This window comes from Trifolium pratense, linkage group LG1 (genome assembly GCF_020283565.1).
Source record: "Trifolium pratense cultivar HEN17-A07 linkage group LG1, ARS_RC_1.1, whole genome shotgun sequence".
Lineage (NCBI taxonomy): Eukaryota > Viridiplantae > Streptophyta > Magnoliopsida > Fabales > Fabaceae > Trifolium > Trifolium pratense.
Genome location: NC_060059.1, coordinates 33,159,179 through 33,180,534, shown reverse-complemented (window position 1 = coordinate 33,180,534; position 21,356 = coordinate 33,159,179). Strand labels below are relative to the sequence as shown.

General features: G+C 34.2%; 3 protein-coding genes, 1 long non-coding RNA gene and 1 other non-coding gene across 8 annotated transcripts; 1 reads left to right on the top strand and 4 right to left on the bottom strand.

The window, feature by feature from the left end:
- Positions 1 to 1,166: 1,166 nt before the first annotated feature.
- On the top strand, positions 1,167 to 7,085 carry LOC123913447. Of its 3 annotated transcripts, none has more exons than XR_006811635.1 (3): positions 1,199 to 1,363; positions 2,030 to 3,014; positions 4,193 to 4,420. It is a non-coding gene; the product is annotated as an uncharacterized LOC123913447 (long non-coding RNA). The 3 variants fall into 3 exon arrangements; XR_006811634.1 differs by having other exon boundaries at positions 1,207 to 1,363; positions 2,030 to 3,958; positions 4,193 to 7,085; XR_006811633.1 differs by having other exon boundaries at positions 1,167 to 1,363; positions 2,030 to 7,085.
- LOC123903461 lies at positions 1,466 to 1,689 on the bottom strand. The gene has a single exon (XR_006808033.1). It is a non-coding gene; the product is annotated as a small nucleolar RNA U3 (small nucleolar RNA).
- Positions 7,086 to 7,806: 721 nt separating the features above from the next.
- On the bottom strand, positions 7,807 to 10,119 carry LOC123913429 (cytochrome P450 71D11-like). The gene is made up of 2 exons (XM_045964175.1): positions 9,117 to 10,119; positions 7,807 to 8,631 (listed from the first exon to the last, which is right to left on the bottom strand). The coding sequence occupies exons 1-2, from the start codon at positions 10,008 to 10,010 to the stop codon at positions 8,011 to 8,013; spliced, it is 1,515 nt and encodes a 504-aa protein (XP_045820131.1). The 5' UTR covers positions 10,011 to 10,119; the 3' UTR covers positions 7,807 to 8,010.
- A 1,004-nt stretch (positions 10,120 to 11,123) lies between these two features.
- LOC123913437 (cytochrome P450 71D9-like) lies at positions 11,124 to 13,305 on the bottom strand. The gene is made up of 2 exons (XM_045964187.1): positions 12,308 to 13,305; positions 11,124 to 11,929 (listed from the first exon to the last, which is right to left on the bottom strand). Exons 1-2 carry the CDS (start codon positions 13,196 to 13,198, stop codon positions 11,309 to 11,311), a joined length of 1,512 nt encoding a protein of 503 aa, XP_045820143.1. The 5' UTR covers positions 13,199 to 13,305; the 3' UTR covers positions 11,124 to 11,308.
- A 4,810-nt stretch (positions 13,306 to 18,115) lies between these two features.
- On the bottom strand, positions 18,116 to 21,217 carry LOC123881512 (splicing factor U2af small subunit B-like). 2 transcript variants are annotated; one of them, XM_045930229.1, is made up of 2 exons: positions 20,059 to 21,217; positions 18,116 to 18,341 (listed from the first exon to the last, which is right to left on the bottom strand). In XM_045930229.1, the coding sequence occupies exon 1, from the start codon at positions 21,064 to 21,066 to the stop codon at positions 20,206 to 20,208; it is 861 nt and encodes a 286-aa protein (XP_045786185.1). In that variant the 5' UTR covers positions 21,067 to 21,217; the 3' UTR covers positions 18,116 to 18,341; positions 20,059 to 20,205. The 2 variants fall into 2 exon arrangements, with proteins under 2 accessions (XP_045786185.1, XP_045786180.1); XM_045930224.1 differs by having other exon boundaries at positions 20,054 to 21,175.
- Between the last annotated feature and the right edge of the window lie 139 nt (positions 21,218 to 21,356).

The window sequence follows — 21,356 nt, the reverse complement described above, 5'->3', positions numbered from 1 at the left end:
AAAAGTTAAATAAGTTTTTTGTTCCTATAATATCAAATTTTGATTTAAGTCATCTAAAAATATTTAAGCAAGTGTTGGTCATTTAAATATTTTTCGTCCAACTTTTAGTCATTACTTTTAAGTTAAACTCTTAAAATTAAAATCTCTTAATTGTTTTTGCAATCATGTTTAATACATTATAAAAAAAAATGAAAAAGTTTAAAAAATATTTGACAGAAAACATTTCATTAACTAGAATGTGTTTAACCCAATTTGGTACATCAACCAAAATCCGAGCATAAAATGTGGCCACTTTAGTATATGAACAACCTCATTTGTTTGTCGCTGCTCAAACTCGACACTTGAGTTTCTATAAAAGTTAAAGAAAGTAGATTTGCGATACTCACAATAATATCAAGCTCAGGAAAATCACATTTGGAGGAATGAACTCATAAGCTCAGTTAAGCATCAATAGAAGTCCAAATGTTTCACAAATATAAACGTGACTTGTGGGAGTAAGTGAGTAATCACTCACTCATAGAACGAAAACACTTTGTTTATCTCTATGACATACTCCATCTGGTTTTCTAAATATAAGTAAAAATTATTTTTTTAGATTTATATTGAATAATTCAAACAAAAATATCTTTTTAATATCTTTAAATCAAAATATTAGACATGCAATTTGACATGCAATTTTTAATATCTTTTAATCCAAACAAAAGAAAAAATAGTAACATCAATTTAGCAGATATAAGTGCATCACAATTTTAATTAGTTAAGGTAAAATTAAGTGGACAATTGATAATAGAATCATGTAAAAAAAAAACTTATATAATAAAAATGAATCATTTGAACAAATTATTTTATATAGTCCCAAAATAAATTACATATTTTTTATTTTGTCTACTATTCATACGATTTCCTTTGAGTGTATTTTTTTACTAATATGTATATGCAAATATTAGGATATGAGATGTTTGATTTGTCTCGATAAGTATTTTTAAAATATATAATTTTTAATAATAGATAATTCAAGATATTAATAATTAAAATTATGCATTAACAAACGTGAAGATGGTCAATTAAGTCATTTATTTTGGGACGGAGGGAGTAATAAAGATAATCATTTCAACGTGGCAGCTTTCTCTACCTCACAAGTTTTACAAAGCAATTCCATAGAATTTTTATTTATCGTAGTAAGTAGTAACCACACAACTTTGTTGGGAAATGGGTATTATGCATTGATCAAGTAACTAGTGACTATAGGAGTAGTTGAGGAAGGAAGGTTTGAGAACACAAACAATCTTCAAAATTGCATCTGGTCACCTAGTCTTCTCCTGTGGATCAAAATTGTTGTTCATCTTAGCAGCAAGTCAAGAAGGTAATGTACTAACGCATCCTAAAATTGTTGTTGACTGTTGAGTAATTAATTTTTGCAGTAATTTGAAGTTGTTGTTAGTAAGGGAAAAAAAAAAGTTTGGAGAATCTGTAAGAACACCGTGTGACCACCCAGTACAGGTAAGACTGAACTGGAACGATCATCTACAGCACCAGATGATGTCTCAAACTTGAGGATCATCTAAGCCATTAATCACGCTCTGATCACACGGTCTTAGTTCATCATCCAGATTTTTGTTCCTGTCTCCTTAGAAATCAAGGACACAGTAGTACAACCCTATAGAACAGATCCTGTTCAAGTAAGGTCGTGTCCTTTGCTCTTGGTGCAAGTTATATAAACACTTCATTTTGGTTGGGTCTTAGCGATGTGGGACTAATACATGATTTATTGTAATTCCTGCAAGCATCACTTACTGAGAATTTTGGACTTGTGCCAGATGGAACTTTTCATGATTAGTAAGATTTTAGAGCTGAAATTCTAAATATTGTGGTAGTTAGAAGCAGTAAATTCATGTATTTGAGTTAATTTTAAAAGTTATCATATGGAGCTTCTTGTTACTCTCATTACATGTTCCTCCAAAGTGTATCTTAGGATAATTAAGTAATTCTTAAACTGGAATTTCAGTCTTTGAATTTCTGTTGTGTGCAGACCTAATTACTATTTCGGTGCTCGTCCTTATATGTTCCTCCGACGTTTTGGTTGGGAACGACACTATCGTTCAATCATTTTTCTCCATTGGATCAATCAAAATACTGAGATGGTGAAATGTGGCTAACGAATCATCAGAAAAACTGGATACCAACGAACCCCTGCATGTTACCATCCTCTCTACTTGATGCCATGAACCCTTGCTCTGTCCTTCGCCGATGGCGACGTTGCTGGCCGTCGTCATCACCATACAACCAGTTGTCAAAGTCACAAAACCAAAGCATCTCCGATCAAAATTGTTGATCGCAGTAGCAAGACAGTTAAGATAATATTCAACATTACTTACTCTCATCAATTTTTTGTTTTCTTATTCAACATCTCTATGTATGTGTCTGCATTGTTCCCTTATGTTATGCTTTCAAATTTTCAATTGTGATTTGCATATATTGATCTGATGGTTTATGACTACTTTCAAATTTGTAATAGAGCCACATAAAGCTACAACTTTTGGAGGGGATGTACAAAGAACCTTATTTAAGTTTCTAACCAGATTAGGCGGTCCAGTGGGTAGGATACTGGTGGTGAAAACCAATAAGTGGGTAGGATACAGTTGCCATCGACACCGAAACCGACACCGGACACATTAAATTACAATTTAAAAAGTCTTAAGCTCTACTAAACCCAACAAAGATGAAAAGAGCTTTATTAAAAAGTAAATATGGAGCAACAAACTCAAGGTTGTATATATGGTTTATATGGCCATAGAAGGAATATGAGCTGTTGGTATCAAATACAAGTCATCTTTTCTTTTGATGCTCAATCCAAATTGCTCACTCATGTCCAAATCCTCACCTTTCATTCCATTGGGAAGCTTCCAATCAAAATGATACAACATCAATGCAAGTGCCATCTCAACATTTATCAAACCAAATGTGTTGCCTGGGCATATTCTTCAAACTTCTTATGTTGCCTTTTCTTAAGTCAGGTACGGGACAAACTTAAAACGTCATTTTAACCGACTTAAAAAGCGTTTCTTAAGTCAGGTCCAAATCAGACTTAAGAAGTCAATACTTCTTATGACTGGAATTGTTAGGTCATGCTCGGAACCGACTTAAGAAGTCGATTCTAACCGACCTAAGAAGTGTTTTTTCCACTAGTGATTCAACGAAGGTTTTGGCTTGATCATGAAGCTATGCCTTCTTAGTTTCTTTCTTTTTAATATTTATTGTTCGCCTCAAATTATTGCTTTACTAATCAATTTCAATCATCAAGTATTTAAACCGCAATTGTCTGTAAGGTGTCAGCTCACGGTAAAAGCTTAGCTTGTAACCTACGTGTTTGATTAACTTATTTGAGTTTATCTACTAACATAAACACTTACGACATTGTCTGAGAGAATGTTCATAAGTTGTTTTCAGCTTATTTTTCATAACCTCTCCAGGTTAGATTATGAGAATAACACAGATTATATGAAAATAGAAATAGCTTATTCATAAATGCTTTATATAATAAGCCTTTATGCTATAAACTGCAACATATGTTATTTATCCACAAAAGTTTTTTTTTTTTTTTTTTTGACGAACATATCCACAAAAGTTTTAAAATGAATGTTCAGTGTCTCTTTAATTAATTTTAATGTCTCCTATGTCAATTTAAACAAAGATTTAATCCTTGATTGCACTTGTTTCATGAACCTTGATACTGAAGAGAATTATGGTCAAATAGAATTTGAGCGTTGCATAATCTGCGGCTACTGACTTGTTGAAATACATGTATGTGTCTGCATTGTTCCCTTGTGTTGTGCTTACTTTCTATGTACATTGTTCCCTGATCATTATTAACGAACAATACTTAGATAGTAATTTTGGGTCTGTCGAGAATCTCAGGGAAGCCAGTCGTAATCCAGTTGCTTATCCTCGTAAGGAAAAGGTAAATTAAGGCACATTAATACAATTGGAGCAGAACTTAATTGTTTTATAATTGGTTCTGCATAATCAAATTTATGGGATTTATGTATGATTGATTTAGGTTTTTGCAATTTCTACATGCCACATTTTGATCTTGATTTTCACCGAGATTGCACACATTCTAAACTATGCTTACATTTTCTTTATACTAGCTATATACTGAGACCTTTTCACTAATGTTTTTCATTGTTCACAGACGAACCACACAAGCGGAAAAGATAAGTGTTTACCGAGTGATTTGCATAGTTGCAGTGTCTATATGACAATATTGATCTGATGGTTTAATTTGTGATCATTATATGACTTGTAAGAATTTGTAATAGAGCCAAATAATGCTACACCTTTTGGAGGGGATGCATAAGTTCCACGACATTAGTTATGGTTATAAAAAACCTAATTTAAGTTTTCCAGAGGGAAAAAGGAAGAGGTATTCACAAATGATTCATGCATGTTATTGAAAACTAAATTTACTATCAGCATGATGGCTCCTAATCCAGTTGTCACCGACACCAGACACATTAGAATTTAGAAAGTCTTCAGCTCTACTAAACCCGGCAAAGATGAACAAAGCTTTATTTCAAAAGTAGATATTGAACAACAAATTCAAGGTTATTCTTATAGCCTTTGCTTGTTATTTGTAAAAGGTTTATATTGCCACAGAAGGAAGATGAGTTGTGGGTACCAAATACAAGTCATCTTTTCTTTTGATGGTCGCTCCGAATAGCTCAGTCATGTCTAAGTCCTCACCTTTCATTCCATTGGGAAGCCTCCAATCAAAATGATACAACATCAATGCAAGTGCCATCTCAACATTTATCAAACCAAATGTGCTGCCTGGGCATATTCTTCTTCCGGCACCGAAAGGAATGTACTCAAAATTACTCCCTTTGTAATCAATAGAGCTACCAATGAATCTCTCCGGATAAAACTTCTCTGGTTCGGTCCAATACTTTGGATCTCGTCCAATTGCCCATGCATTTACTATCACCTTGCTTTTGATTGGTATATGATACCCATCAATTTCACATGCCTGACCACATTCTCTTGGAAGTAAAAGAGGACCTGGAGGGTGTAACCTTAGGGTTTCTTTCACAACCGACTTCAAATATTTGAGTTCATTTATACAGTTTTCACCAACAATTCCTTTCACTTTGAAAATTTCTCTGACCTCATCTTGTGCTTTCTTCATCACTCTTGGATCCCTTACCAATTCTGCTACTGCCCAAACTATGGTCGAAGCTGATGTATCGCCTCCAGCACCATAGATGTTCTGAAAAGTAAAATGCAAGACTATCAAAGAGACAACTTAAAGAGATAGTTAGATGGCATCCAATATGTCAACACAAGGTTTTAATCTGCGGTTGTGTTGCAATCCAATATTGAAAAAAAAATGCATACTTGAATTGTGATTCTACTGCATTCACTAAAACATCAAAAACCTTGATGTCGCGGCCCAGCGCCATTGGGCTTAGGGTGCAGATATAAATGGTGGATGTCCCGAACAAAAATCTGATTGCAGGCGACCCAGCAGGTCGTGGAAAGACTCTGATACCATCTTATAATTAAGAGTTTGACCTAACTCAAACTTACAAAACCGACTTGTAAGATGAGGATTGCCCCTCACTTATAAACATATATTCAGGCAATCTCGCAACAAATGCGAGACTTTTTAACAATTTTTATTTAAAAAAGAAACTGTTCTGCTTCATTATGACTCTTAATAAAACTGTTCTATTTCAAAGAACTCGTGAGGTAAGTATCAAAGTTATACATTAAGGGGTATATTTTCCTTACCAGGATTATGGCCTTGATATTGTTGTCAGTTAAGCATATATCTTGGTCAGTGTCACTATCAACTTGGAATTTTAGAAGAACATCTACCAGATCTTCTCCTTCACCTTGGCCTTCTTTTGCTTTTGACTTTGCTTCTTTATGTTCAATGACGATGTTTTCTAGTATCTGATCGATTTGCCCATGAAACCTCTCAAGTTTAGGCCTATAACCAGAAACACGTTGAAGCCATTTAGCTGAAGGAAACAATTCTGCTAAGTCAAAACCTCCTGCAATTGATTCTCCGTTTTCCAAAGATGTAAACTCTTGGACTTTACATTTGTCGCCAAACACAGCCGTTGCAATGATATTAAATGTTGATGAAACTACAAGTTGAGTGATGTTGATGGATGATCCTTGCTGTGAATCAATCCTTTGGATAAGATTGGTGAGCTCTTCTTCTCTTATTGGCTGGAATGAACCGACACGTTTTTGGCTGAAAAGCTCCATTGTGCATATTTTTCGTAGTTGTCTCCAATAATTTCCATAAGGTGAAAAAGCAATATCTGTGAATCCATATGATAGTATTTCTGTAGCTAGAAGTTTTGGCCTAGATGCAAATATAACATCATGTGTTTTAAGTACCTCTTTAGCATACTCTGGTGAGGAAACAACAATTGCAGAGATCTCTCCAAGTTGTAGGTGCATCAAGGGCCCATATATTTTGGCCAAGTCTCTTAATTTTCTATGTGGTGTAGAGGTAATTAGATGATGTATGTTTCCTATAATAGGCAACTTCCATGGTCCTGGGGGTAGGTTTGGAGCTGAGCCTTTTTTCTTGAGATTCTTCCCCATTTTCAGTGCCACAAGCATGAAGAGGAAAAAGGAGGCAAGGACTATTAAGCCAAAAATTGGAGAATCCATGGAGATCAAACCAATTTGAAAGGTGTAGTACAGTGCTAGCTATCATCAAGCTTATAAAGGTGAATGATTTGAGATTACATGGGATCAGGGATGATAGTTAATACTCCCTGCGGCCACAATTATAAGCCAAAGTTCATTTTCTATGTTCATCAAATAACTGATGTATCTCGTAAGACCAGATACATCAGTTATTCGATTAACCTAGAAAGTGAAATTTTGCTTATAATTGTAGCTAGAGGGAGTAGTTTTTTACAATATTAAGAATCACGGATACACCCGCTACAACAATTTAAAATCTTGATCTTGGGTAGATACATTTCTTTTTTTAAGAGCTTGGGTAGATTCATAAATATACTATTGAATAAAAAAGGATTTGGGACTTTGGTTTGTGTTCATTACATTTTCTTTATATTGCAACCTGTACTGCATGTGTAACATGGTGTCAACCAATCTTCATCCATGATTTATTTTTTGCTTCATGCTAATAACAACTTTATTTATTCCACAGCCAATAGCTGTAGGTCTAATTTAGCGATTTAAAAATCGGATTGGATCGTTTGGTTCACCGAGTTGAACTGAGAACCTATCTGTCGGTTGGTTCACCACAATTGATTCATAGTTATATAGAACTGGGTCGAACCTTGTTAAATCATGATTGATTCAATTACTTAGTTTATTTTTTAAATAGTATCGAATACTTTTATATTTATTTTATAGTTATTTGGTTCAACCATGATTGGACCAAAACTGTTATATAAAAATCTCGTCGATTCTATCTTCGACCAGGTTTTTACGACATACTTTACTCCGAACTTTTAAGGATGTAAAGTACCATTTAATTAAGTTGCAATCTCTCTTCCAATATATGTTTAAATTAAATGGCCCAAATTTACTAGCCACATGGACCACATTATTGGTCATTTGATACTAATAAATTTTTAGTCAATGTTTCTTTTGTAATCTAGTTTTTAAAGGTTTTTTACTCAATGATTAATCTCGACTATAGCATTTCTTTAGTCAATGATAACTTGGAATTCAGATTTCTAAGATGCTTTTGTTGTTTTCTGTGATATACTTACTTGCTCAGTATATTATATAGAGTTATTATTTACTTAGTTTATGCCTTTCTACACAATTGGCACATGAAAACACATTTTAAAATTAACAATATCACACTGCTAAGATTGTTCACATCCTCTAAATACACGTGACAAAATGAGGTAGAAGCAGGTTTGAAAACGGTTGAACATTAGAGATAAACCCAACAAACATAGGCAAGGCCTTATTTCAAAAATAAACATGGAACAACATATTGAAAGGTTATACCAAAGAAGGAAGAGGAGCATTGGGTATCAAGTACAAGTCATTTTTTCTTTTAACATTAGCTCCAAATAGTTCTACCATGTCCAAGTCCTCACCTTTCATTCCATTGGGAAGCTTCCAATCAAAGTGATATAACAACAATGCAAGTGTCAACTCAACATTTATCAAACCAAATGTGATTCCAGGACATATTCTTCTTCCAGCGCCAAAAGGAATGTACTCGAAATTAGTCCCTTTGTAGTCAATAGAGCTATCAACGAATCTCTCCGGATAAAACCTCTCTGGGTCAGACCAATACTTTGGATCTCTTCCAATTGCCCATGCATTCACCATCACCTTACTTTTGGCTGGTATACGATACCCGTCAATCTCACATGCTTGTCCACATTCTCTTGGAAGTAAAAGAGGACTTGGAGGGTGTAACCTTAGACTCTCTTTCACAACTAATTTCAAATATTTGAGTTCATTTATATTGTTTTCACCAACAATTCCTTTCTTGTTGAATATTTCTCTCACCTCATATTGTGCTTTCTTCATCACTCTTGGATCCCTTACCAACTCTGCCATTGCCCAAGTTATGGTAGTAGATGTTGTTTCACCTCCGGCACCAATCATGTTCTGAAAAGTAAAATGCACAAGCATCAAAGAGTACTTGCGTCTCAATCTTTGATATTGCAAACAAATATCGTGAACCTAACTTGATTCTATTATTGTCTCTAATATATCAAAGGCTTTGATGTCGAGACCTCTTTCGAAGAGCAAATATTAATATTGTAAACTATCATATTTGTCCTCTATAACCCGCTTTCAAATAATATCTCAAATTAGTATCAGTCTCTGTCAAATGTTTCTCAAATTGGTCCCTCCGTAAGTGAAACAAATGTTCTTCGAGGGACCAAATTGAGAAATATTTGTCAGTCACACCCACAGAGACTAATTTGAGATATTGAAATAGTCATGGACCTATTTGAGAGTGATCGAGTTATAGAGACAGAGACCTATTTGATAGTTTCCTCCATTAAGGTCTATTAATTTCAAAGACCTCATGAGGTTAGTATTAAAAATTCATCTAAGTCATACATAAAGGGATTTATTATCCTTACCAAGATTATAGCCTTGATATTGTTGTCAGTTAAGCATATATCTTGATCATTATCATTACCACTTTGAAATTTTAGAAGAACATCTACTAGATCTTCTCCAACTTCACCTTGATCTTCTTTTGACTTTGCTTCTTTATGTTCAATGATGATGTCTTCTAGTATTTTATCAATTTGTCTATGCAACCTCTCAAGTTTAGGTCTCAAACCAGAAACAAGTGGAAGCCATTTAACAGAAGGAAACAATTCCGCTATGTCGAAACCTCCTGCAACTGATTCACCCTTTGCCAATGATACAAGTTGTTCTGTGCCTTTACATTTGTTTCCAAATGCAGACCTTGTAGTTACATTCATTATTGATTCAAGTATAGCTTGAGTGATGTTGATGGATGACCCTTGTTGTGAATCAATCCTTTTGATGAGATTGGTGAGTTCTTCTTCTCTTATAGGTTGGAATGAATTGACACGTTTTTGAGTAAGAAGTTCAATTGTGCATATTTTTCTTAGTTGTCTCCAATAATTTCCATAAGGTGAAAAAGCAATATCTGTTGATCCATATAATAGTATATCTACTGCAACAATTTTAGGCCTAGATGCAAATATTACATCATGTGTTTTAAGTACCTCTTTAGCATACTCTGGTGATGAAACAACAATTGTAGAGATCTCTCCAAGTTGTAGGTGCATTAAGGGTCCATATATTTTGGCCAAGTCTCTTAATTTTTGATGTGGTGTGGATGTAATTAGATGATGTATGTGTCCTATAATAGGTAGTTTCCATGGTCCTGGAGGTAGGTTTGGAGGTGACTCTTTTTTCTTGAGAGTGTTCCTAAGTGCCACAAGGATGAAGAGGAAAAAAGAGATAAGGTTTAGTAAGTAAAAAGTTGGAGAATCCATGGAGATTAAACCAACTAGAAAGGTGTTGTAGCTACTAGTTTGATTTTATTACATATAATTTGACATTTCACTAAGATAAAACAAAATAGAGAGGTGAAGGAAGCATATAGTGCCAGCTATAAGCCAAATAGTAACGTGTATTATTTATAGTGCAAGTTTTTAATAATTATTATTTTTGTGTTCTCAATAATTGAATTGCATACGCAATTATAGGGACATGGATCTACTGCTGTCCAAGTTACACGCAGTATCACGCTGTTTTCAATCACAGCCGTTGGTTTGAGATCAGATGGTTCAGATTACACATCAACCGTAACACAGTAAAACTTGAATTGCAGTAATCTTGTTCACATGTCTTTTGGCATGTATAAATAGAGGGCGTTGCCAAAGAAATTAGTATCAGAAGCAGAAGAGTAAAAAGACGATGCTTTTGTGGTGTAGTAACTAGTAAGTTAGAAAGGTGAAAACCTTTGAGTGAGAAGAAAAATAGAGGGTGGAGTAAATTCTTAAAGTGTGGGAAAAATACACCAAGGCGGGATTCACGTTAAAATTTCGGTGTCTTTATTTTGTTATATGTTGGTTGCCTTTTATTTGTTGTTGAATCTCATAGGTTCTTACAAGTTGGAGACTTTTATTTATGTTGCGCATTGCTCTGTTGTTATTATTGTGTGTTAATTCTCCATCAGCAAAATCTAATTTCTTTCGGATTTTGGAATTTTAATTTACACTCGCATTACGCTCGTTGAGCTCCAATTGAAGCTCGAGATTAAAATGTAAATTATATGGGATCAAGCCGTTCTCAAGCCCTTATATATCATGGAGAATGGCGGAGTAAGAGGAGAGGGAGATCCAATAAAGCCAAAGACAGATCGAAGTCTCAACCTCCAAGAAAGTTTAAGTGTTATCATTGTGGCGAAGAAGGACGCGAACATCAAAAGAAATTGCAAAGCTTAGAAAAATAGAGAAAAGAAGGATTGTTTTCCACTGCACTTCCCACTAATATTCACGGTAGTTTGAGTACTAAAGTTCCTTATTTTATTTGTAATGGTGTTTTGCAAATCCCAGCTATCAATGCAGATCATTTTCCTAATGTAGCTCAGAACAACAAATTCGTACTAAACCCAACAAAGATGAACATAGCATTATTTCAAAAGTAAATGTAGAACAACAAATTTAGAAAGTCCTTATCTCAAGCTATACTAGTACTATACCCAATAAAGATTGACAAAGATTTATTTCAAAAGTAAATAAGGACCAACAAATTCAAGTTTATTATACTTATAGCCATTGCTTGTATCCTACCACTTGGAAGGAACATGAGCAGTAGGTATCAAGTACAAGTCATCTTTTCTTTTGATGGTAACTCCAAATATTTCAGTCATGTCTAAGTCCTCACCTTTCATTCCTTTGGGAAGCTTCCAATCAAAGTGATACAACATCAATGCAAGCACCAACTCAACATTTGTCAAACCAAATATGATGCCTGGGCATATTCTTCTTCCAGAACCAAAAGGAATATACTCAAAATTAGTCCCTTGGTAGTCCATAGAGCTACCGATAAACCTCTCCGGATAAAATCTCTCTGGTTCATTCCAATACTTTGGATCTCTTCCAATTGCCCATGCATTGACTATCACTTTAGTGTTTATTGGTATATGATACCCATCAATCTCACATGCTTGTCCACATTCTCTTGGAACTAAAAGAGGAGCCGGAGGGTGTAACCTTAAGGTCTCTTTCACAACTAACTTCAAATATTCGAGCTCATTTATATATTTTTCACCAACAATTCCTTTCGTGTTGAATATTTCTCTCACTTCATCTTGTGCTTTTTTCATCACTCTTGGTTCCTTTGCCAGCTCCGTCATTGCCCAAACTATGGTAGAACCCGACGTATCACCTCCGCCACCAAACATATCCTGAAAATTAAAATACAATTATATCAAAAGAGACAACGAAAAGAGACATTTAAACGTTATCAAATACATCAACACAAGGCTTGAGAAATTATTAGTCTCTGCATTTGCGCATGGAAGATATCTGGATTACACCCAAAAAAAGAATATGTAACACAAAGGCCTTAAACCTCGTTTGCACCACAATCTGTAAATTGCAAAAAAATTGCAAACCTGAATTGCGATTCTATTATGGTCACTAAGACATCAAAAACCTGCTTCGACGTGGATAACAACAACAATAATAATGCTCAATTTCAAAGAACTCATTGAGTAAGTTAAGTATCAAACATGTTCATCTATAAGTTATACACTTATATTTAAGGGGTTTATTTTACTTACCAGGATTACAGCCTTAATGTTGTTGTTAGTTAAGCATATATCTTTGTCACTTTCATTGCCACCTTGGAATTTTAGAAGAACATCTACTAGATCTTCCTCTACTTCAACTTGGCCTTCTTTTGCTTTTAACTTTGCTTCTTTATGTTCAATGATGATGTTTTCTAGTATCTTATCAATTCGTCTATGCAACCTCTCAAGTTTAGGCCTCAAACCTGAAACAAGTTGAAGCCATTTAACTGAAGGAAACAGTTCAGCTATGTCAAAACCTCCTGCAATTGACTCTCCTCTCCCCAACGACGCAAACTCTTCTTCTTCTTTGCATTTGTCACCAAACGCACACCTTGAAAGGATAGTAAATGTTGATTCAACCACAAGTTGAGTGATGTTGATTGATGACCCTTGTTTGGAACCAATCCTTTTGATGAGATTGGTGAACACTTCTTCTCTTATTGGTTGAAATGAACCCACACGATTTTGCGATAAAAGCTCCATTGCGCATATTTTTCGTAGTTGTCTCCAATAATTTCCATAAGGTGCAAAACCAATATTTGTGAAACCATAAGATAGTATTTCCAAGGCAATAATTTTAGGCCTAGATGCAAATATGACATCATGTGTTTTAAGTACCTCTTTAGCATACTCTGATGAGGAAACAACAATTGCATTGATCTCTCCAAGTTGTAGGTGCATCAAGGGTCCATGTATTTTGGCCAAGTCTCTTAGTTTTCTATGTGGTGTAGAGGTAACTAGATGGTGAATATGTCCTATAATAGGTATCTTCCATGGTCCTGGGGGTAGGTTTGCAGGTGAGCCTTTTTTCTTTTTCAATGCCACAAGCATGAAGATGAAAAAGGAGGCAAGGACTATTAAGTAAAAATTTTGGGGATCCATGGAGATTAAACCAACTAGAAAACTGTGGTATAGTGCTTGCTAGCTTGGGTTATTATAAAGGCCAAGGATCTTGGACAAAAAATGAACTAGTAGAAAACACATTTATAGTCCCAACTCCGAAAATTTCTCAACGCATCCACCCACTTTCTCCCCTACTCCCCAAAAAATTCGGAAAACGTTTTTTGAATTTTTTATAGTGTAAATTTTACACTAAAAAATAGTTCGGAACGTATTTTCCGAATTTTTTTAGGTGCGCTAGGGAGTGGGGGAGAAATGTTGAGGTGCGTTGAGAAATTTTCTAATTTTCCCCAACTCCCATCCCATCAGCCTCATGATTAATATGAAACACAAATATTTAGTGTGTGGGGGGGGGGGTGTGTTGAACGGGGTGTTGAAGAGTTGAAAATCATTGGGGAGAGTTGAAAGTGATGTGGAGGATAGAACTGTTGAAAGGGTTTAATATAGTTGAATGAAAAACAGAGAGACATGTGACGCGCTGCAAATACGTGGCAGCAGATGATTGGTTGTCTAAATTTTTATCACATTAATACTTTGAACTAAATTATTTCATTGTAAATTAATTATTATTTTTTTTTACCAAAATTCATGATTTTTTTGTCTATAAATAGAGACTTGATTCATTTGATTTGGACAACAAAAAAAAAACCAGTTTTTCACTTCTTAATCTTCTTCTTATCTTTCTATTAGTGTTTATTTTGAAGTTTTAGTCTTTTTTAGTGAAATGAATTCCAATAATCATTTCAACATCCAAAATTCTTCTAATTATCAAAATCCTAACAATTATCAAAATCTCAATAAATCGTTAACTGTTTAATATTTTAATTTAATTTTAATCGATAATTGTAATTTTATGTAATCATAAAAACAAAAATATAAATTTAAATAAAAAGTGGTGGGGTAAAGCGTTGAATGAAAAATCATTTGAGAGGATAAAAGTTGAATGTGTGTTGAATTATTAGGTGGAAGAAAGAGAAAATGATGTGGAGTGTTGGAACTTGGAAGTTGAAAAAAATGGGTGTTGAGTTTTGTTACCATTGTACATGATCTTATCATCTCAGTAAAAAGATTATTCTCTTCATGATTCAAAGGACTCGTAGCAATATGACATTTTAACCTTGGCTTTATCTGATTGATTGTGTTTCCGACATACAACGATAAGTTTCTATTCTTTAATCACCAAAAAATAGCCACACAATTAATTGACATTCACATTTTGGAGATATTGTGTCTTCTCGTTTCAACTTATTTTAGATTCATCCGAAGACACCCCTAGACAAAAAATATATTTTCTTCTATCAGAACCATTATCCGAGTTTATTCTATATCACTGCCGAATTCGGAGAGGAACAATAGCCCTTACATTAACAACAAACAATTATTTTGAGGTAAAATTTTAAGGACACATATTAAGGATTTTAAATATAGTAAATATTTATCGTAGAAATTAGGATTTTGAGAAATTATTGGTTAGCTTGAAGGGCAATTGAGTAAATATTTATTGGCAAACAAATACTATTATTTTATTTTATTTTATTTTATTCTGTAATTTTTCCTATCAAGTTAAGCGTGAATGACCATTAAATTAACCAACTATTGATAATCAATGCATGTCACATGGATTTACGGTTGTTGTTGACATGGCATTGAAAAAATCAGAGTTGAAAAGATCTTTATCATGTTTGAAAACAGAGAAAGGGTTGTCATCAAGGGCTCAGACTACTATTGAGTGGTACAAAACATCACAGTCAAGTACGGAGGAGACACGGACCTGTGAAAAGCAATGATCCATTGTTAGAGAATGGTGATGGTGATGTTTCTCAGCCTGACTAAGCGGAAACCTAGTGCACTTGAGGATAGTCATTTGAAGGCACAATTTAACTAAGAGTTTTTTATACCGCACCATGTAGCCAGCTTTTTTACCGATTTTTGTTTGTCTTATGCAAAAATCTGGTTAATAATATATTCGCTGTTAAAAAAATAAAAAATAAAATATTCACAGAGTTTTTGGAAAATGTTAAACAGTGCTCAAACACTCTTTAAGCACCCAAAATAGTAAGATTTTATAAAATATTTATAAAAATTTGTGAAGTTAACACATTATAAATTGAAATATTTTACTTTTAGAATAAATAATTTCCTTAAAAGAAATGGTTAAAGAATACCGGAGGACACTATTTAGCATGATCCTATAAGATACATTTTAACATTTTTTCAATTTTTAATACCCAACTTACATTAAATTCATTTAAAACATGATTTTTTTAAAAATTTAAATTAATATGAAAATATGTTATGACATTGAATTTTGTTTATAGATATCGCTATCCAAAATAAGTTGAAGTTCATCTTATTTTAATTTATGCAACCTTTACCCGTCCTTGACAATGCACTTCAGTCTGAGATAAGCCCTTCAATGACTACTAGAAAACCGTTTTTTAATGGTATTAACTACTATGGTAATTATATGGACCATCTATGATGCAAGATATGAGGAAAGTAAGATACAAATATTATTAATAATTTGATCGATTAAATTACAATTAGACTTACCAACAATAAATTGGTCCAATTTATAAGGATTTTGATCCCCTTAAGTATGTGATCAGATATTCGATTTCTGACTTATGCGTATGCTAACGACAGTGAAAACTTCGTACCAATATCATGATAAAAAAAAATATAATTCAACCTAAAAACAGAAATGGGAAGTGGTTGAAAATTAGAACTCAACTCCATATATCTAATTGATATATGGATATCTCTGCCCCACCTCATAGTCATACCGGCATAAACTTATACTATATTTTTATTAAAAAATTAAAGTAAAAAAACTTTAAACTATATATGTGGTTTCAACAACTTGATTCTTTCGAACAAAAAGTTGAAAAAATAGTTTATTTAAGATTCACCTTAATATAACAATATACAAATGAATGTGGTTTTAGAGTTTGCTTACGAGATTAAGAGAGATAAAAATATAATTTTGATATAAGCAGATAAATTTGAGGATAAGTTCAGGGGTGTAATAGTGTCACCATTACCTGCCCCGCCTTTGTATTTTGAAATCAGAGAAAATTCAAACTCAGTCACATATAACTATCTACTAATACACTTTTTTTTTTAATATGGACCACGTCATCCACATTTTGAACCTTCTATTTGCCTACCCGTTCTTTAGGTTAATGTCACAATTTTTATTTATTTTTTTTAACTTTTGTATGGGTTTCTTTTTGTTGTCTTCCCCATCCAACCACCACTTCTCCATCATTACCGACTAAAACCATGCCAAAACCAGAACTAGCCCTTCATCCATCTCTTAATCCACCTCCGTGAACTACTAAAGTTCACATTTGCTGCCCATCTCTCCATAACAAAACACTATAATCACCTCTTAATCCACCATAAACCCTCTCTTCCACCACACCACATCCATTCAAAATTAGATCTGCCATGTACAAGCACAACAACGCTTGTTGTATTGCATTGTGGCACTCTCCTTTCATTCTAATTGAGGGATGCAATTGATCTATCGTCAATGCACTGCCTTACGCCACACCATCAAGGCCGACAAAAATCACCCAAGTTTGTACCTCTGGTCAACATGATCATATGCACATAAACAAAAATTGCATAGTCATGGTGATGGACTGTGGCGGTAGTGTAGTTTGTAAACGAGTGGAAAGAAAAAAGAGAGAAAAGAAACACTAATGTATTGTATCAGTTAACAAGTATTAAAATAAAATCTGAGATGGGTAGAGTATCAGTTATTTTTTATAACTTTTTTTGTAAAAATGGTCGTTCATGAGATGGAGGAAGTATACTTTTTCATTGTTATTCCTCCCCGTTTAAACTAGTAGATCTAGTGCAAAATTCAAACAGATGTGGGTTAAAAATCGCAAAAAATAAAATGTCCTAAATTACATCAGGTGACATTAAGAGAAGACTTATTAAAAATAGATAGATTTTTAAACTGATTTTCTTTTCTTTTCTATAAGTATGAAATTCTAACCTAACATTTTCCAGAAAATAATAATTTTAACATCACAAAAAAAGAATAGGATTAGCTGCATTTGCTACATTGACGCAATAATAGATATTTTGCTTGTTTGATCTGAATTAGTGATTGAGATTAGTTTATAATAGTTTAATGAATGATTGTGATTCAAAATAATGCGAAATTTAACTACAGCAGATCTTGATTCACAAAAATGTTGTTAGTATCTCTCAGCAATTATTGGGATAAAATATATGTATTAGTAACACACATGTTAGCACATACAGTGAAATCCAATGTCCTAACCAAGTTTATATCCACTATTAAGTTGATAGTGCATTATATATCACTGCTATGAACATAAAAGGCTGCATTATAGATTATCATGTTGAGGGTAATTTCCTTCCTAAATAATGAATGAAGAACAACTGCTACACTGCCATTATTACCCTAGAGCAATTGGAGCAAGCATAAATCAATAGCAAATACGACATTGGTCGTTGGCCTAGGCATCTAGAGAGCTCAAACAGCACAATAGCCTAAATCACAGAAATTTCAAGATAAAAATAGAAGTTCCTCATCTTAGTTGACCCAATATATTTGTATAATACTTAGCAATAGGACTCATCAAAATTATAGCCTTAAACAGCTTCTACCTATAGTATACCACTGTAAAAATGACGAAGAAAGTGTTATAAAATTCACAGGTGGATCTGCCCAGAATTGGCATAAAAAAGAAAAGGATTTGAGCCACATGTAAACATTGTCAAAACAATAAAAACAAGACTATCAGTTTTAAAAAGGTTCGCAGTAATAAGACTATCAGAGTTTTAAAAAGGTTCGCAGTAATAAGACACGATTTGAGTCAAGACATCAAGGTTTTGATGTCTCTGCAACTATAATGCAACTGCGAATGAGACCACGTCAGCTCTATTAGACAGTGATTCTCAGCAATAAAGAATCACAATGCAGCCACAATTGTAAAGTTCGATAATAATAACCTGCAATAGAGACATGCAGTTTTACAGGAAACAATTGAAACCCCAACCTCATTAATCTTTAAAATTTGAATTGCAATTTCTACATCCGAAGAACATCAGCTGCACAATCAATCCCCTAGCACCTAGCCTACACAATAAAAAATGCATTTAAAATCTTTTTTTTTTTGACAAACATAAACTTATATCATTTCAATATTCAAAATAGAAGAAATACAAACAGGTAATGTCTCAAGAGTACAGCGACGAGGCCAGGCAATGGCCGCCCTAGCAAGGGTATGGGCAACCATGTTTGCTTGCCGCTTAATAAACTTAACCTTAAAGTTTGGATTACATAGCAAAATACTATTAATATGGCTAATTATAAAACTAAACTCAGAACTACCACCGCTCAAATGACTGATTGCATCCACAACACTTTTAGAGTCCGTTTCAAAAATAACATGGGATAGGCCTCTTTGTTCTAATGCTTGCAATGCATTTAAAATCTTGACACCAAAAAACAAGGGAATAAAGAAAGACACAAGTAAAGAACTCGAGCGAGACAAAGGAACTTCTAAATTAAAGATTTTTTGTACATGAGAACCTTAACAACAGATTAAAGAATTTTTCATTTAAAAGACAAGGAAGGAACCATAGAGCTGAAAGTAGAGATAAGTATAAAATCAGATAGATGGAGAAGAACAGCAGTAGGGAGAAGGCCAAAAATCACAGCATCAAAGGGGAATGTGTATGTTTCTGGCATCTAACTCATGGCATGAAAATGGGGGGAAAGAAAATAAAATCTACAAGCAATCAGTCCAGGAACAATATCAAAGCTGGCAACTGATTGCTTATTAAAGGAGAAGCCGAAAAATTAGCCATTATCACTTATTCACTTAGATTCAAGCAGCAGAAATTTGGGATATGTCAAAAATCAACAGAAGCAACAACTAAGTAGGAAAACCAAACAACACAACAAATAGTCATAGCCACACTCCCAAATGGCCAAATGCTCTAACTGCAAGCCGAATACAAGCTGAAATTCAGATCTGAAGAGGATATCCTAATTAACTTATCATACCTATAAGCTAAACAGCACTATCCAATTTTCATCGAAGCACAAGATACCATTCATCTTACCTAGCTCCCCAATTGCCATAACAAGGGCAACAAGAAAACAAATAAGAGAATGTAGGAAGGGCTGCAACTCAGCACTTCAAATTAATTAATCAAGACTAAAAATAATTTTCTGGAAAATGAAAAACTTCATAGAATGAATGCTGCCATAATGCCATATCATGTAATTTTACTTCTTTCTATTACACAAACTAGCAAAAACCATTGAAGCCCCAAGTTAAGAAAACCTATGTTTCAGTTAGAGTTCATCAAAACTAAGTAAAGAATCAACATAATTGACTTCACTAACCAATCATCCCTCACAATATCAAGCAGAACATAATCCACCACACCAAAAATAACTAATTATCTCCCATTCCCATTCAAGATTGGAATACCAGATAAGCTAACTAACTACAAAATGCTTAAGAATGAGCTATGTCTATAACAAATTATAAAATAACTTCATACTTTTTTTGTAAACTATCCTAAAGGGCTTATAAAAATAAGCTGAAAACAACACATATCATAAGAATTTTCATAAGTTCTCTCAAACAGTCTCACAAGTGTTTCTGCTAGTTAATAAGCTCAAATAAGTCAATTCAAACAGACCCTTACTATCAATAAATACATTAAACAAAATAGAAAAATTATTAATTTAAACTTCAATTAAGGTCCCTACTCAACCAATATCTTCATTCATAAAACACTTGAAATCATAAACATACTAACCAATACACAAACCTTACCATTCCCTTCTCTTCTCCAATGCCTCCATAAACCTCACCATCATATATTCACCTCCAGTTAAATTTCACAATAAAGCATAAAACAAACCCTTAACCTAAGTCAAAATATCAAAGAAACATTTAAAATATAAAAGATCAACAAAAACATCACTGCTTCTCCTCTTTTTCCCTATTCCATTGCTCGATCCTCGCTCGCCTTTCCTCGCTACCTTCCCTCGCCGAACTCCCATTTCTCCGTCCTCCCCCTCCATCCCTTTCCCTATCCCTACTATCTCTTTTCCTCTCTCTATCTCCATCCCTATTCCTATCCCTATCCCTATCCCTATCACTACTTCTTCTTCCACGAGATTCGTAATCCCTATCACGCCTCTCACGATCACGGCTCCGGCTTCTCCTTCTCCGACGAGGACTATTACTCCGACTCCTGCTTCGGCTCCTGCTCCTTTGCGAAGAAAACAATTTCCTCCTCAATTCCCTTCCAATCTTCTTCACATGCATAAAATTACAATAACCACCACGATTACAACTATTCTCCTCATACTGCCGACAAGTCGCCTCACGAAAATCCGTCACCGGAGAAAAATCAGCCAAAATCGGTCTCCCAGAGTAAAATCTTCCATGAAGAGAAGCAAGAGCAGCAGCAGCATGATCTTCCTCACGAAACAGAACGTAAACATTACCGATCATATGATCAGCGAGATTATCACAAACGTTTAGGGTTTCGATGTAACCGAATTTCGAAAGTTCTAGAAAAATATCTTCGTAGAAATCTTCAAAGTGTTGTTGGATCTGACGCGGATCGATAGGTTGACCGTTGGGATCGACGCCGGGAGTGATGATATCAGGACGTTGATACATATTGGAGAGAAGGAGAGTTGGGGAAATTGTTGGACGGTTATGGAGACGGGAACAACGGTCGCCGTGACGGCAGGCGCCGATCTTGAAGTAGAATGGACAGTTAACTCTGTCTTTTTCTGTGCCGAAGATTGATGCTAAGTGTTCCGCCATGGTTGTTGTGGATTGGAGGATTTGGATCTGAGATGAATGGAGGTTTATTTATGGTGAATTTTGTTGGAATGAAAAAAAGGACTTAACTGCGGTGAGTCGTAAGCGTTTTTTTGTAATAGACCTGCTTTTGGATTGGATGAATGTTGAACTTGGACCAAACACCACCAAAAATAGTTATGTAGAAATTTTTTGGTTACCTTCGATAATTTTTTGGTTAGAAATTAGGTAGAATAATACTCCCTCCGTTCTAAAATATAAAAGCTAATAAGATCTTGTTTGATTTGTTTTGA